This window comes from Temnothorax longispinosus, chromosome 3, assembly GCF_030848805.1.
Source record: "Temnothorax longispinosus isolate EJ_2023e chromosome 3, Tlon_JGU_v1, whole genome shotgun sequence".
Taxonomy (NCBI): domain Eukaryota; kingdom Metazoa; phylum Arthropoda; class Insecta; order Hymenoptera; family Formicidae; genus Temnothorax; species Temnothorax longispinosus.
In genome coordinates, this window is record NC_092360.1 from 9,546,840 (window position 1) to 9,560,112 (window position 13,273).

The 13,273-nt window shown below is 40.6% G+C and overlaps 2 protein-coding genes across 3 annotated transcripts; one reads left to right on the forward strand and one right to left on the reverse strand.

The window, feature by feature from the left end:
• Positions 1-554: 554 nt before the first annotated feature.
• Positions 555-9,309, forward strand: Rl (Mitogen-activated protein kinase rl). The gene is made up of 8 exons (XM_071772939.1): positions 555-945; positions 3,746-3,872; positions 3,965-4,075; positions 4,175-4,426; positions 4,518-4,685; positions 4,839-5,027; positions 5,090-5,222; positions 5,307-9,309. The coding sequence occupies exons 1-7, from the start codon at positions 818-820 to the stop codon at positions 5,213-5,215; spliced, it is 1,101 nt and encodes a 366-aa protein (XP_071629040.1). The 5' UTR covers positions 555-817; the 3' UTR covers positions 5,216-5,222; positions 5,307-9,309.
• A 396-nt stretch (positions 9,310-9,705) lies between these two features.
• Positions 9,706-13,251, reverse strand: LOC139809764 (uncharacterized). Of its 2 annotated transcripts, none has more exons than XM_071772934.1 (7): positions 13,110-13,251; positions 12,829-12,992; positions 12,599-12,750; positions 12,143-12,508; positions 11,678-12,051; positions 11,045-11,556; positions 9,706-10,669 (listed from the first exon to the last, which is right to left on the reverse strand). In XM_071772934.1, the coding sequence occupies exons 1-7, from the start codon at positions 13,194-13,196 to the stop codon at positions 10,525-10,527; spliced, it is 1,800 nt and encodes a 599-aa protein (XP_071629035.1). In that variant the 5' UTR covers positions 13,197-13,251; the 3' UTR covers positions 9,706-10,524. The 2 variants fall into 2 exon arrangements, with proteins under 2 accessions (XP_071629035.1, XP_071629033.1); XM_071772932.1 differs by having other exon boundaries at positions 11,645-12,051.
• Positions 13,252-13,273: the final 22 nt, after the last annotated feature.

Sequence of the window (13,273 nt, forward strand, 5' to 3'; positions counted from 1 at the left end):
ACGATTCGATAGCTGACAAATTCATCGTGACGTCATTCGAACGAGGGAGTTCAAATATTTGTCTTCGATGTTCCGCCTGTAATCGAAAAAGGCGTGGAAAACGTGATAACAAGGCAAGGATAACGGGAGGGAAAGAACGAGACGCGTGATATCTTACAATGATTTATTATAGCTTCTTTATTCGTGACGCAATGTTTCCATCAAGTTGAAACGAGGAAAACTTACGAATTTTGAAATTGTTTCAATTTTCTAGAAAGAGTGTCTGTATAGTACCCATTATCGAAAGAGATGAAAGGATAAAGAAAGAAAGAAAGAGAGAGAGAGAGAGGGGGGGAAGAGAGAAAGAGAGAGGAAAGAAACACCGCATATTACGTCACATTTCGAAGAAACCACATGCTGTCTTTCTCTCTCTCTCTCTCTCTCTTTTTCTTTATCCTTCCATCTCTTTCGCGTCGCGGGATTAATCGGCGCTTAGACCTTCGCACGGCAGGGGCGTTGCGAGCGCTCGTTTTTATCCTCCCTTAGCATTTCCCACGCCGCGCCCACCCGACACACAGCCCACCCAAGGCGCGAAGGTGCGGGGCGCTGATAGCTGGCAGGCAGGGAGCAGGGAGCGCAGGGAGGCCAAGGGAGGCCTGGTAGCGGCGGCGTCAGTGACAGTGACGCGGCGTCGTCGTTGCGCGTCGCTCTCACGGCTCACGGCGACGACTCATTCCGCGGGAGGACGTATACCGCGACTACCGCGTACCGCCGACAACTTCGACGAGCCGCTCACCGCTGACCGCCGGGGCCACCGTGCCGCAAAGTAGTTGTCAAAATGGCGGCGTGCGAGGGCTCCGCGAGCGTGAATCCGAATTGCGAGGTGGTGCGCGGACAAACGTTCGAGGTCGGGCCGCGCTACACGAATCTGTCATACATGGGCGAGGGCGCCTACGGAATGGTCGTGTAAGTGTTTCATTTATCGCGCGCGCGCGCGCGCGTGCGATATGTGTGCGTGTGTATGTGTGTGTGTGTGTGTGTGTGTCGCCACCCTCGATTGGCCATTGGTCGATCGCCGGTCCGATTCTCGGACGGACCGTGGACCGTCTGACAGGTCTCCGACTCCGTGAGATAAACATTGAGCGGCGACGCGCGGTCCAGCGGATGGCTCTCGCGACTCGTGACCCTCGCGGCGAGGGACCCGCGACCCGCGTCGAGACGAGCCGCGTCTCGACGACTGTCTCGAGTCGCGACGTCTGAGACGCACGGCATCAACCCCCTCCCCCCGCTTCCGGACAAAAGCCGCCGGATCGCCGCTCGCGTACACACGCACGCGTGACGCACGCACACACGTATGCACGCACACACGCGCGCATCATAGTTCTAAGTACATCACTTTCAAATGCACGTCACGCCCCTCTCGCCGTATTTTTCCCGTTCGCGTATCTTTCCTCCACTTCCTTATCCACTTTCTTCCTCTCCCTCTTTCTCTCTTTCTTTCTCTTCTTCCTCTCTCTTCTCTTTCTCATCGTTCTTCCTTTTCGTTTTTCATCTTCCTGCGCCCGTCCATACGGCATGACAATAAGACGAGATTACTTCACAACTTATTAATCTTATCTTATCGTTTTTGTCAACGCATTTAGCTATAACGTGTGTGACGATTACGCGCGGAAGGTGAAACGCTTTGTGCTTGACGCGTTTGCCGCTGAGATTATCCCTGCATTCCCTGCATCTCTCGTATTTCTATTCCTATTGTATTATATTGTATCGTTGTTTATTGAGAAATTCCCCTCCCCTCCCCTCCCCCCATGCAAGCACAGGGCTGACAATGAGATCGGAAAAGCGAAGAGCGAATAAGCGGTCGGAAACTCGGAAATCGGAATATATAATCTTTTGCCGCGCGTCTAAAAAGATATTTCGGAGAGTTCTTGCCTGCGCGATAAACGCTCCCCCGGCGCTCTTGGATTCTGACGGCAGATTCTTTGAGAAATTCGGAATTGATTTTTCTATAATTACGATGTTGCGTTGACAATATTGATGTCGAATAAAAATATCGGAGCCCCCGACTTGTACGCGACTGAAAGCAAAGGGCTTTCCTCTCCTTGCGACTCTGCCTTTGATGAGTTTCTGAGCTTCTCTTGTTTTTATCTCGTTTTAATCTCGTTGATCTTGCGTCTCGAAACGAACGTGTTACATTATTACTCGGGATATTATTTTAATAATTCGTTATTAATTTTATTGCACTGTTATTTAAATATTAAGAGATAAAATTTAAACCAGTATACCTTGGAGTTAAAGGACATTTTGTTATTTTTAACTACCACGTGTGTCGAAATTTATTATTTCACGCAAAACGATATTATTTTAATTCCATTGTTTTAGTTAAATTAACGACATATATTGAGCGCAGAAGCAGTGGCGATCTGTATAGAAATGGTTAACAATTACATTGAATATAATTATACATTATGTATTTAACAGCGCATTACTTATCGATAATGACATATTTCTAAAAAAATTTACACATTAATTTATAACGCAAAAAAATTTCTTACTTGGTTAATTATTTTTTTATGTCTCCGTATCCTATATTACCTGTCAGATAAGACTGATTTTAAAGATTAGAGTTTCAATATAGATTGGCCAAAGTATCGGAGTAATACCGTGTTGCTCTCAGTATATGTCGCTTTGATCAACCGCGAAATTCTCAGTCGCGGCCCTCTGACAACACATCTGGACGCGTCGTGTGAAATCGAGCGAATTTGATTTATCGCTACGAGTTCTGTGTCACGCCGTAAAACCACATCCTACCCGCGATACCGGTCGAAGACACGTTTTTCTCCGTGGATACGCATCGGCGCTAAAAGTTGCGCCGAGCTTCCCAAATGATAACGGAAAAGATAAACGGCGCGCCGGATGAATGGAGCGAAAGCGAACCGCTTCAAATCGCTCTATTCATCGAAAGTCGGAATATGCTCCGAAAAACGTAAACGATATGAGAGGATTTGCGCTCTAACGAGCGGATTAAGGCACTCCGGTTTTTCGTCGCGAAATATTTGTGGGAATAAAAGCAAATTTTGCGTATATAATTTTCTACTTAGGGAGATATACATATCGAGATGCAAGGACGTACTTCGTTTATTTGTGCGTCATCGAATGTAATGGTATTTGTGTTTCGGCTCCTCTCTCTTTAATAATATATTATATTAGTCCATGTTACGTTTATTACAAATATATCACTGATTTTATATTTTGGACGCTTTACGATCGATCGAGCGAATGAAATATATATGACGGGGAAATAAAAACCGTCATTTCATGTCTCCAAATTTTTCTCTGATTTATTCTTAAAATAAATTGCAGAGTTATACCATAAATTCTTTCTTTCTTTTATCGGTCATTTCATTTATTTTTATTAATCTGTCTTCCAAGAAGTAAATTTTGGATTCGCGAGTACGTGAAAAATTCTTACCAAATCGCGAATAAAAAAAATGCGAGAGTGTGGGGCCTTCATTGTCTCTGTGGCAAAGGATTGCTCGTGTAAAATACGTTTGTTTTTATTCCCGTAATTTTTTTATTTATTTTAGAACAAGTATTGCTTCTCCTTTTACCACTAAGAACGTTTTCTTTTATTCATATGACCCGACGTGTACTGCGGGATAATTTGAGAATTACGAGGCGCTTGTGAAGCAGCAGCGCGCAGGCAAAGAGATCTCCGTTGAATAATAAATGCGGCCAGGTTTACCTTTATAATGCTTTATTGCAGGTCCGCCTACGATAATCTAACAAAAACTAAAGTAGCCATCAAGAAAATATCACCGTTCGAACATCAAACCTATAGCCAGCGAACCTTAAGAGAAATAAAAATTCTTACGAGGTTCAAACACGAAAATGTAAGTCGGACGCTCGAACGAACAGTGTTTATGCGTATAGCATATTTTTTTATTAAGTATCTTTATTAATATACCGTTCTCTCTCGCGACAGATAATAGACATAAGGGACATATTAAGAGCTCCGACTATAGATCAGATGAAAGATGTCTATATAGTACAATGTCTAATGGAAACGGATCTCTACAAATTATTAAAGACACAGGTAAGTGGTCGCGTGTATTATGTAGATCTGCGCGAAATGCTAAAGGGGAAGAGAAAAGAAAGCGACGCAGATTTTAATGAATAAAATTCTCGTTTCCAGGCTATCAGCAACGATCATATCTGTTATTTTCTTTACCAAATACTCCGGGGTCTGAAGTACATACACTCGGCGAACGTCTTACACAGAGACCTGAAGCCGAGTAATTTGCTGTTGAATACCACGTGTGACCTTAAGATCTGTGATTTCGGTCTGGCGAGAGTCGCGGATCCGGAGCACAATCATGCGGGCTTCCTCACGGAATACGTGGCTACGAGATGGTACAGAGCTCCGGAAATCATGCTTAATTCTAAGGTATTCATTTCACAAGTGATAACATTTATCGAGGAACGAGTAACGCGTTCCCGCTCGTCTACGTGACTCTAATGTAGCTCTCTTGATGCAGGGCTATACCAAATCGATAGACATTTGGTCTGTGGGCTGCATCCTGGCGGAGATGCTCTCGAGACGAGCGATATTCCCCGGCAAGCACTACCTCGACCAGTTGAATCACATTCTCGGTGTTCTCGGATCGCCCTCGCCGGAGGATCTTGAGTGCATCATAAACGAGAAAGTACTGCACGCTTACGTCTATCTCTTTGCATCTTGTTAGAATCCTAATCCAGGACATACATGCGTGCATTTTGCAATGCAGGGTGCACGCTCGTCGACTCACGCTTCGCATCTATAACACGGTGGTATTGAAGCGTCTGATTTCTGATTTCAGGCACGGAATTATCTTCAGTCGTTGCCGTATAAACCAAAGGTACCGTGGACAAGCCTCTTCCCCAATGCCGATCCGAGAGCGTTGGATCTCTTAGACAAAATGTTAACGTTCAATCCCAATAAACGCATTGTAGTGGAAGATGCGTTGGCACATCCCTACTTGGAGCAATATTACGATCCTGCCGATGAGGTAAATTTGTATTTGCTGTAAGATTGCGATTACGAATGTCTATCTGTTTTCGTAAATTTCAGCCCGTGGCAGAGGAGCCGTTTAAATTTGACATGGAGCTGGATGATCTTCCAAAAGAAGTATTAAAACAATATATTTTTGAAGAAACTCTACTGTTTCAGAAAAATCATCAAGAGAATGCTATGTAGTCGACTGGTAATTGTTAAATTCGTTTTGTGCCATATCGCCGGTCTCTTGACCCGTTAACAATTGAATACTACTTTCCTTTCTTTTTGTCAGGCATGCCGTTGCCAGAATCGCAATAGCGGATACGCGTGATAAATTGAAAAAGAATAGAACGGAACCGAAAACGAACAATAGCGGGATTGGTATGAAGAAAGCGTGCTTAATCATCGCCACTTCATCGCCACTCGAATTATCGATGATACAAAGATACTAGGATATTGATGAGAGATTTAGTTCAGCGATCAACGAACGATTAATCGTGCCGATTAGTCGGGTGAGTGAAACAGTCGCAATGTCCGCGCATACGCTTGTACATTCGCATGTCCTTACTTGGAGAAAGAAAATATATAGTATTTCTTATGTTATACCGAACATAGCATAATATCAATTGGTACAACATGTATCTTTAATTTATTATTGTCGTACCGTACCATACTGTCTGTCTGTGATTTAATTGCGAGCGTGACGAGGCGTAACACGCGACGTACTTTGTCTTTATTTCGTCGTCATCTCTCGAATTATTTCTTTCACCTCCCAAAAGTGAAACGGTTGAGATTACAACGTTACGTGTAATTGTACGGCGTAATCAGGGCAATATAAATTCGGCTTATCGTATCTCGGTTATTTTACGATATCGAAAATATCATAGATATCGGAGATATCGAGGTACACTAAATGTTCACTCGTACGAGATTCGGGCGCTTGTAGCGCATTCGTGTAACTCTTTCGTATGATATTTTTCGTCTTGTGTGTGTACGTATGACTGTGTGTGCGTGCGTATGTACGTACGTGTGTGGCACGTACAAATTTCTTTTGGTATTTAATCCGTTTCACGATAGTCAACCGTTATAGCGAATACGCGACGAGCAAGCGCCCTGATCGGCGCGAGCCACGAGAATAATAGTATATAATTTATGTTGAAAAAGAGAATCGTGATCTTCTTTCTGAGCGTGTGATAGTAACGATGGTGCCCGAGTCGTAAAAGTTTTAAAGTGACAATTTGAATAACATGTAGAAGAAGGTCCCCAAGTTAGTATTTCGGAGATTTTACAAATGTTATACATCGTATAAACCTTATCGCTCTTAGAGCCTTCCGAAATCGATATCGCAATCCAAAATCTATCTACGATAAAGTCAATTTGAATCGCTAGAAATCGAATTCGTTAACTGGATATCGATAGCTCCATTCGGCCTTACTGTGAATATATAGAGAGAATTTTCTCAATCCTTTACCCAAACAAACTAGGTTGTGAGACGAAGCAAAAATTAAAAAAAAAAAAGGTGAAAGAAAACAAAAAGGATACTAAAACAGGGACAAAGTATTTACTTCCTCTATTAACTGTTATCGACCTTCACGTTCTTCGATACATATAATAAATTAATAATTAAAGAAAAATTCGTTGTTCGTAAGATTCTTATCTAGATTTAAGATGCATTTCTAGTAAAGTAATTACGGATTCTCGTGAGGGTGATTCGCGTTGATGCTCCTCGCCTCTTTCGCGAGGGAACATAACAGCGAATAATATTCTGTCGTTATCATAATATCATGATTTAAATCTTCATCGATTTAATACATACTTATCTTCCTTCAATGTTTATCCGTTGCGCGCATTCGTTTGGGCACATTGTCGTGGGCAAAAGAGTTAGGGAATCTCTCGCGGTTTACAGTTTTCTAGGCGCGCTACAAGCCTTGATTACAAAACGCGCACAGATTACGTAGGCGGCAAGCAGTTCAATTATTTCACGACATATGCGCAGGCGTAATCTCTTCCAAAATGAAAATTTCCAGTTTATAATGATGAGAATGACTTTTTGTAACGACAGATTCTAAGATCAGATTCAGACAAGGCCGTGCTAAATGATTCCAGGAATGACAGATTCGAATGCTTTTAGTTTTAACAAAAACAAGTGTATATCTTTCTTCCTGCGATCCATGGATGGATCGTTGTCTTTGTTATTATACGAATATATTCCATGTGCGAGTACAAAAAACCACTTCCGACATGATGTATGTATTGTGCTTCTATTTCTTACACGATTCTCTTCCCGTGGCTGAATTAAAAATTTAAATTGAATTGCCACAATAAATTTTGCAACAGAGATTTCTCAAAAACCTCACACTAATAATATACGGTGAGTGATTCTCTTTACGGACTTAAGCTATGGTCTATTTAACACTACAAATGCTTGGAGGCATTCCTCTTTTTCTTTCTTTCAATAAAGAAAGAAGGAGAAGAAGAACGCTTCAAAGTATTTTTAGCATCGAATGGAACCTGAATTCGTTTCGACAGAGAATCGTTATACCAGCAATAATATGTCAAAATTTAATACATATTAAGCTATTTTCTTTCTGTAAAAATGTTTAATTAACCGCGCTGGCTCCGAAGATAGTCTTCTACGACGTTGTCACTTCTGCAGGGTTAAATAAGACGCGTGTTATATCAACGGACGGTCCCTTTGAAGAATGCTCTCATATTCGAGGCCTTTTAAACAGTTCTTATATATTTTAGATCGTGGGGAAGCGACGATGAAATCGTGCGCTCAGCGAAATTGTAAGCCGACGAGAAATCGAAACTCGCTGTCGATAATAATAATTGGATCCGTAATACATATAGATTGTGATACAAGTGCGGTGAAAAGTAATATTTGAGGAAAATGCTGAACTTGTGCGAACGTAGAACGTTGCGCGTAATATATCGATGACACATTTGTCGAATGTCGATATCTGGCCTAATATACTTAAAGTTATGTATGTGTACTTGTTGTTGTTGCCGATTCTTATATATCCGGACATTCACGCGGAACATCTCGTCCGTCGATTTTCGATGTTATTTCGACGACCGTATCATTGAGACTTGTAAAAAAAAGAGTAGAAAAGAGGCAGCGGGACGAGAGGTGGTGGATTACGTGCCGTTTCCTCGATAAGTAGAATGACAGTTGTTAGTCTACGAGTTAACGAGTAGTTGACTAAATCATTAGCGTTTTTACGTAAAGTAGAAGTGAAGGAGAGAGAGAGAAAGAGAAGGAAAAACCTTTCGAGAGAGAAAGGGCCGCACGACCGCCTCTTTAACGACGGGCAAGATCGGCGTTTTTCATCCGTGCGCAGCAAACGGTATGTAAGATATGTGCGGGAAGGATTCCATCGCGGGAGGACGTATTTGTGCCATCGCAATCGGCGCCGGCTTCGAAACAACTTGGGACGCAAAAATTTATAGAGCTATAATTCGATTGAGTGGCGCTCTTAGCTTTTTCAATTAAACAAAAGGCCAGCATTTCGTCTCTCGAGATTGTTTCTGTCCCTCGGTTCCCTATCGTTCCAAGGCTCTGATCTTGCGCGATCGCGTCGATCGTCTGATTCTAATGGCAATATCGTGAAAGATATCCATCTTGTCCGTTTCAATTGTGTCGCTGTGAATCATTGATAGTTTTTTGTCGCCGAAGCTGCATTCATAGCGTTTAAAACGACTTTAAAGCCCGTCTAAATATAACAGATGTAATTTTAACAAATCATAGCGTTAAAACTGTAATGCTTTTAATCACGGTGAATTATTCTCTGTTGCGTTGGAGGATCGATCGCGTTAATCGGATTTGCACAGCAATTTTCGGGAAAATTTCATTAAAAGTAGAGCGATGCTCGCAAGTGTGAAGTATAATAAACGAAGTAATCAAAAAATCAAAATTAAGGCAGATATTTGATAGATTTTAACACTGCTTATCATAAACGTAATTTTTTTCTGATGTATAAATTATCACGCAGGCGAAAAGAATAATCGAATGATATGCGGATGATAAAATTTGAATATAAATTTTCAATGCGTCGCTTATTCGACAAATACGGAGTATAATCGCGAGTCCTGCTGTCAAAGAATGTGGCGTAAGACTAAACAGCCGCAAAAGTGGTAAATGGATTATTTTGAAATTTACTGTCGAGCACAAATCACTTGGACGCAAATTGTATTTTTGAAAATATATTATTGAACGGGGAAGGTTTATAAATCTGAGAAACCTATGAATGTAGCTAAGCAGCTATTTGAGAAATAAATGTACTTACTGTGTTCTTTACCTGATTTCTTTATTACCTCGATTGCTGTTTCCAAAAATGATTGTTATCCATGACGAGTCGTCATTATTCATGTTAATTAAATTATCATTATCGACTATTGTATTTAAATAGCTATTCCAACTATTATTGTGCTAATATAAAAAACAGGCTCTATTGGCCAATTACTCGCTGTCTTCATCATGTTATTCGTCCCTGTAAATTTTTAAATTACGAAGCAACACTTCGTTAGTTTCGCTTTTGGTTACGTCACATTGAAAGGTAACAAAATAAAATTTCGTTACGCTTTTCGCGTAGGTTACAATTCATTGGATCGCACCGGCAGAATTTGTCGACCGGAAAATTCGACGATAAGAGAATGTATTAGAGAAATGGTGAATGTAACATGGGGCATACAGATTATTGTTTATTTATTTCGTCACTAATCTCTTTCCTTTTTTTTTCGCAATAACATCGAGTATTATCCCGAATCATCAGAGTAGTCTTTACAAAATATCTCAATTCGTTATTCTGAAACATATGTGATGCTCTTCCGAGACCTTACGAAACTATACTTTCATCTGATATTCTTCGTGCAAAAAGTACATGTTTTACATCGCAACTTCGAAGTAACATAAGAAAGATCTCTTCGAAATTCTTTTTCCCTAATTGCACAAATATCTCGGTCAAAGTACTTAGTTGCCCGCTTCCTTTTCCGTCTGCAGAAATATACATCAGTTTATAGATACGTGATCTCTGTTAAATTTACATGCGATATTATCGGAAGTGTTCATGATCTGTCTAACGATAAAAACAATAATGATTATTATTGGAAGATCGGTCATTAACGTATAATATGAAACAAAAGTTTTTTTTTTACACGCTAATATTTTTCTCATAATACATGCGTGTACACTGCCCGTTAACGATCCCTTTCCTGAGGTAAGGGGGAACGCACAGACTGCTTCTATGTTCTCCCCTTATCTCAGGAATCGTTGACGGGCAGTGTACGTAAAAATAATCGCAATCTTTTCAATGATAAAAATAGAAAAACTTAGGTTCGTAAATTATGTACTTGTTGAATATATATATATATATACCCACATATAATTTACAACTATTCCACCGTAGTCGATATAAAATATTATGAAAAAGTTTCAAGACATCTGAATAATGGGCGCACTCTTTTTACAAGTTTCAAGCTTTTGAACAATTAGTTCGTTCGTATAGGGATCACTCTCCGTCACTATCGTCTCTTGTGTATTTATCGTTTTTCACTTCTATTCTCAATGGAGAACGTCCTCTGGTATGATTTCCGATACGCGATCGCAGATCACCGCCCTTTAAGGTACTCCTCAAGTCGCGGCTGCCTGACGGCCTTTAAAAAATACAACTCGTGAGCTTGCAGATGTATACATAAATTAATAATTAATCATATAATAATAAGTTACATATATATACTTAAAAAAAAGCACATTTTTTCGAAGAAACTAAAAAGTACGTATTAAAAACAAAAACTATATATTACACAATTTATATCACGAAATATCACGTATGTTCTTATATTGACAAAATTACGAGATTAAGAATATTTAATTGGAAAATATTAATATTTAATATTTAATTAATTAATATTTAATATTAAAAATCTGTCAAAATCTGTATGGAAAATTTATGTCAAAAATACGCGAATGTGAGAAATTATGCTATTTGATATTTTCAGTAGATGAGATTAATTAAATTATTTTCTTACCTCTTTTTCAAATAGCTGTCACTAGTCTCGCTTTTCGTATTATTTAGTCTCGCCCATACAGTGGAAGCAATGCGTGGCTTGGGCGGGACTACCTTTATCACACTTCCCTTAGGACCCTGAATCTCCTTAGCAGGCACGTCGCTGTCCTCTTCGCTACTATCTTCTTCATCCTCCTTGTGTTCACCTTCTTCCTCCTCTTCTCCTTTCTCTCGCTCTTCCTCCGCGTTCATCAGACCACGCTGGCCATGTCTCTGTTCCTCATTGTCTTCTTCTTCATGAACATCCTCGTCTTCTGATTCTTGCCATTCTCCCTCTTCTCTTTCAGACGATTGTACCTCTTTCACAATCTGATGACCCTGCTGCCGAATTATCCCAGAGTTATCGCGTTTCGAATTTGTTGCGTTCGTATTTGTGACCACTACTTGAATGGGCTCGCGGTACTGCGTTTTCGTTTTCGGCTTTCCCAACTTTGATCGCAAGTCACCGCTCTTATTCAAGTTATTCAGAATCATCTAAGGGAAAAAAGATAACATCTTGGATATAATTCGCGAAACGAGTTAAAAAAAAACCATTCAAGTAAAAAAAAGATAAAAAACTAACTTGGAATCGAAGCTTCGCCCGACGCTTCTGTACCTTTTCCTCCTCGTCATCGGCGTGCATTCGCATGCGGGGAATTTTACTTCGTTTATACCAATTCTCGTCGCTATCGCTACTGGAACTGGCCTCACCCGATTCCTCTGCTTGCGTCGTATCCTTTTCCGGATATTTGAGACCCAATCTTTCCTTTATGCTACGTCCTTGATCCTTGACGTCCTTAACGTCCTTAACACCATTTTTTGGAAGAAAATCATCCTCCACGACATCGTTCAAGCCCCACGTCTCGGACAACGCGCCCCATGGATTTTTTGTCTGATCTTGATCTTTGTCCTCGATCGATAATCTGCGTTTATTTTGCTTCGTCTGCTTGTACATGCGCTTACGAGATTCCGTTAGAATTCCTTTGACACCTAAACATTTTACATAGAAAATTACCTCATCGTTTGTCCTCGTTAGTTTTAATCCTGATTTGATTTCACTATATAACAAAATTGCGCTTACCTCCAAAGTTGGGATTTCCGTACTTTTTGTAATATTCGCTTCTCTTTTCCGCATTAATAGGCTTCTTATCCGCTCTGGTGGCGAATCTCAAGAAGATTCCTTTAGATTTTGGATAATCAACACCTTTCCTCCATACACCAGGAGGTAGCGGATAATCGATATCTTTAATGTTTATACAATTATCGTCCTTTCCATTTTTATCTGCCTCGATCGACTCATTTTCCTCATCTGCCATCGCTACGTCGTCTTTCCTGTTCTCGGAGTCGTTCTCTCGATCTGAATATTTTGCAATGCTACCTACAATTTTTTTGGACAATCCCAGCATAGCTCTGGCAGCCGTTACTTTGTCGAACCAGACAACATTGCCTGTAACATCACATATTGTATATCAAAACGTCAGCAGCAAATGATGATAAATAATCATTTCATCGAATAAAATCAAGCTTTGAAGCATACATGATACGTCGTTGATCCATTCGATCGACGTTGGAGCATAATCTTGAAAATATGTGAATACATCTTTGGTGCTCATATCCTCAGTCCCTCTCATGTGTATTACGTTCAACCTGATGTTCTTCGCGTTTTCGCCATCGTCCACGATATCCATGCTACAACCGTCACAATATAAAGTCGCAACTATCATTCTTATCAAATCAATTTAGCGAATCAATTTAAGTATCTTATACCTGCTGTACAGATCCTCTTCTAGATTTGATTCCTTGGATTTTTCCGTCAACCCGAAACGCTTCGCTCGCTCCTCCATCTTCAATCTTTCCTCCTTGCTGAATATATCAATGCCCGTTGTGAATGTGTCCGCGGATCTTTCAGGGTTGCTGTCCGATGTCTGTATCTAAAAAGATTAGTGTATAAGGAGCGTAACTTGAGAAGCACGTCTTACAATATTAACAACAATATGTATCGAATTAAGTATCGCAATATATCACAATATATCGCTCGTTCTTGTTACCTGTGATTCTGGCTTTAAAGTTGCCCTGGCCATCTCTATTTCCTCGATAGGCACCATCTCGACGTCCGAAGGCTCGTCGTATTCCATTGCGTAAACACGACACGAGTGCGTCAGGATGCTCGAATATCGCTAGGAAAACTCAACGAGTATCGCGAATTTCACAG

Coding starts and splice junctions, on each gene's coding strand:
- Rl (XM_071772939.1), top strand. CDS start 818: ATGGCGGCGTGCGAGGGCTCCGCGAGCGTGAATCCGAATTGCGAGGTG. Junction 946..3,745: donor GGCGCCTACGGAATGGTCGT/GTAAGTGTTTCA, acceptor GCTTTATTGCAG/GTCCGCCTACGATAATCTAA. Junction 4,076..4,174: donor ACAAATTATTAAAGACACAG/GTAAGTGGTCGC, acceptor TCTCGTTTCCAG/GCTATCAGCAACGATCATAT.
- LOC139809764 (XM_071772932.1), bottom strand. CDS start 13,196: ATGGAATACGACGAGCCTTCGGACGTCGAGATGGTGCCTATCGAGGAA. Junction 12,751..12,828: donor GAAGAGGATCTGTACAGCAG/GTATAAGATACT, acceptor TGACGGTTGTAG/CATGGATATCGTGGACGATG. Junction 12,052..12,142: donor CGGAAATCCCAACTTTGGAG/GTAAGCGCAATT, acceptor TAAAATGTTTAG/GTGTCAAAGGAATTCTAACG.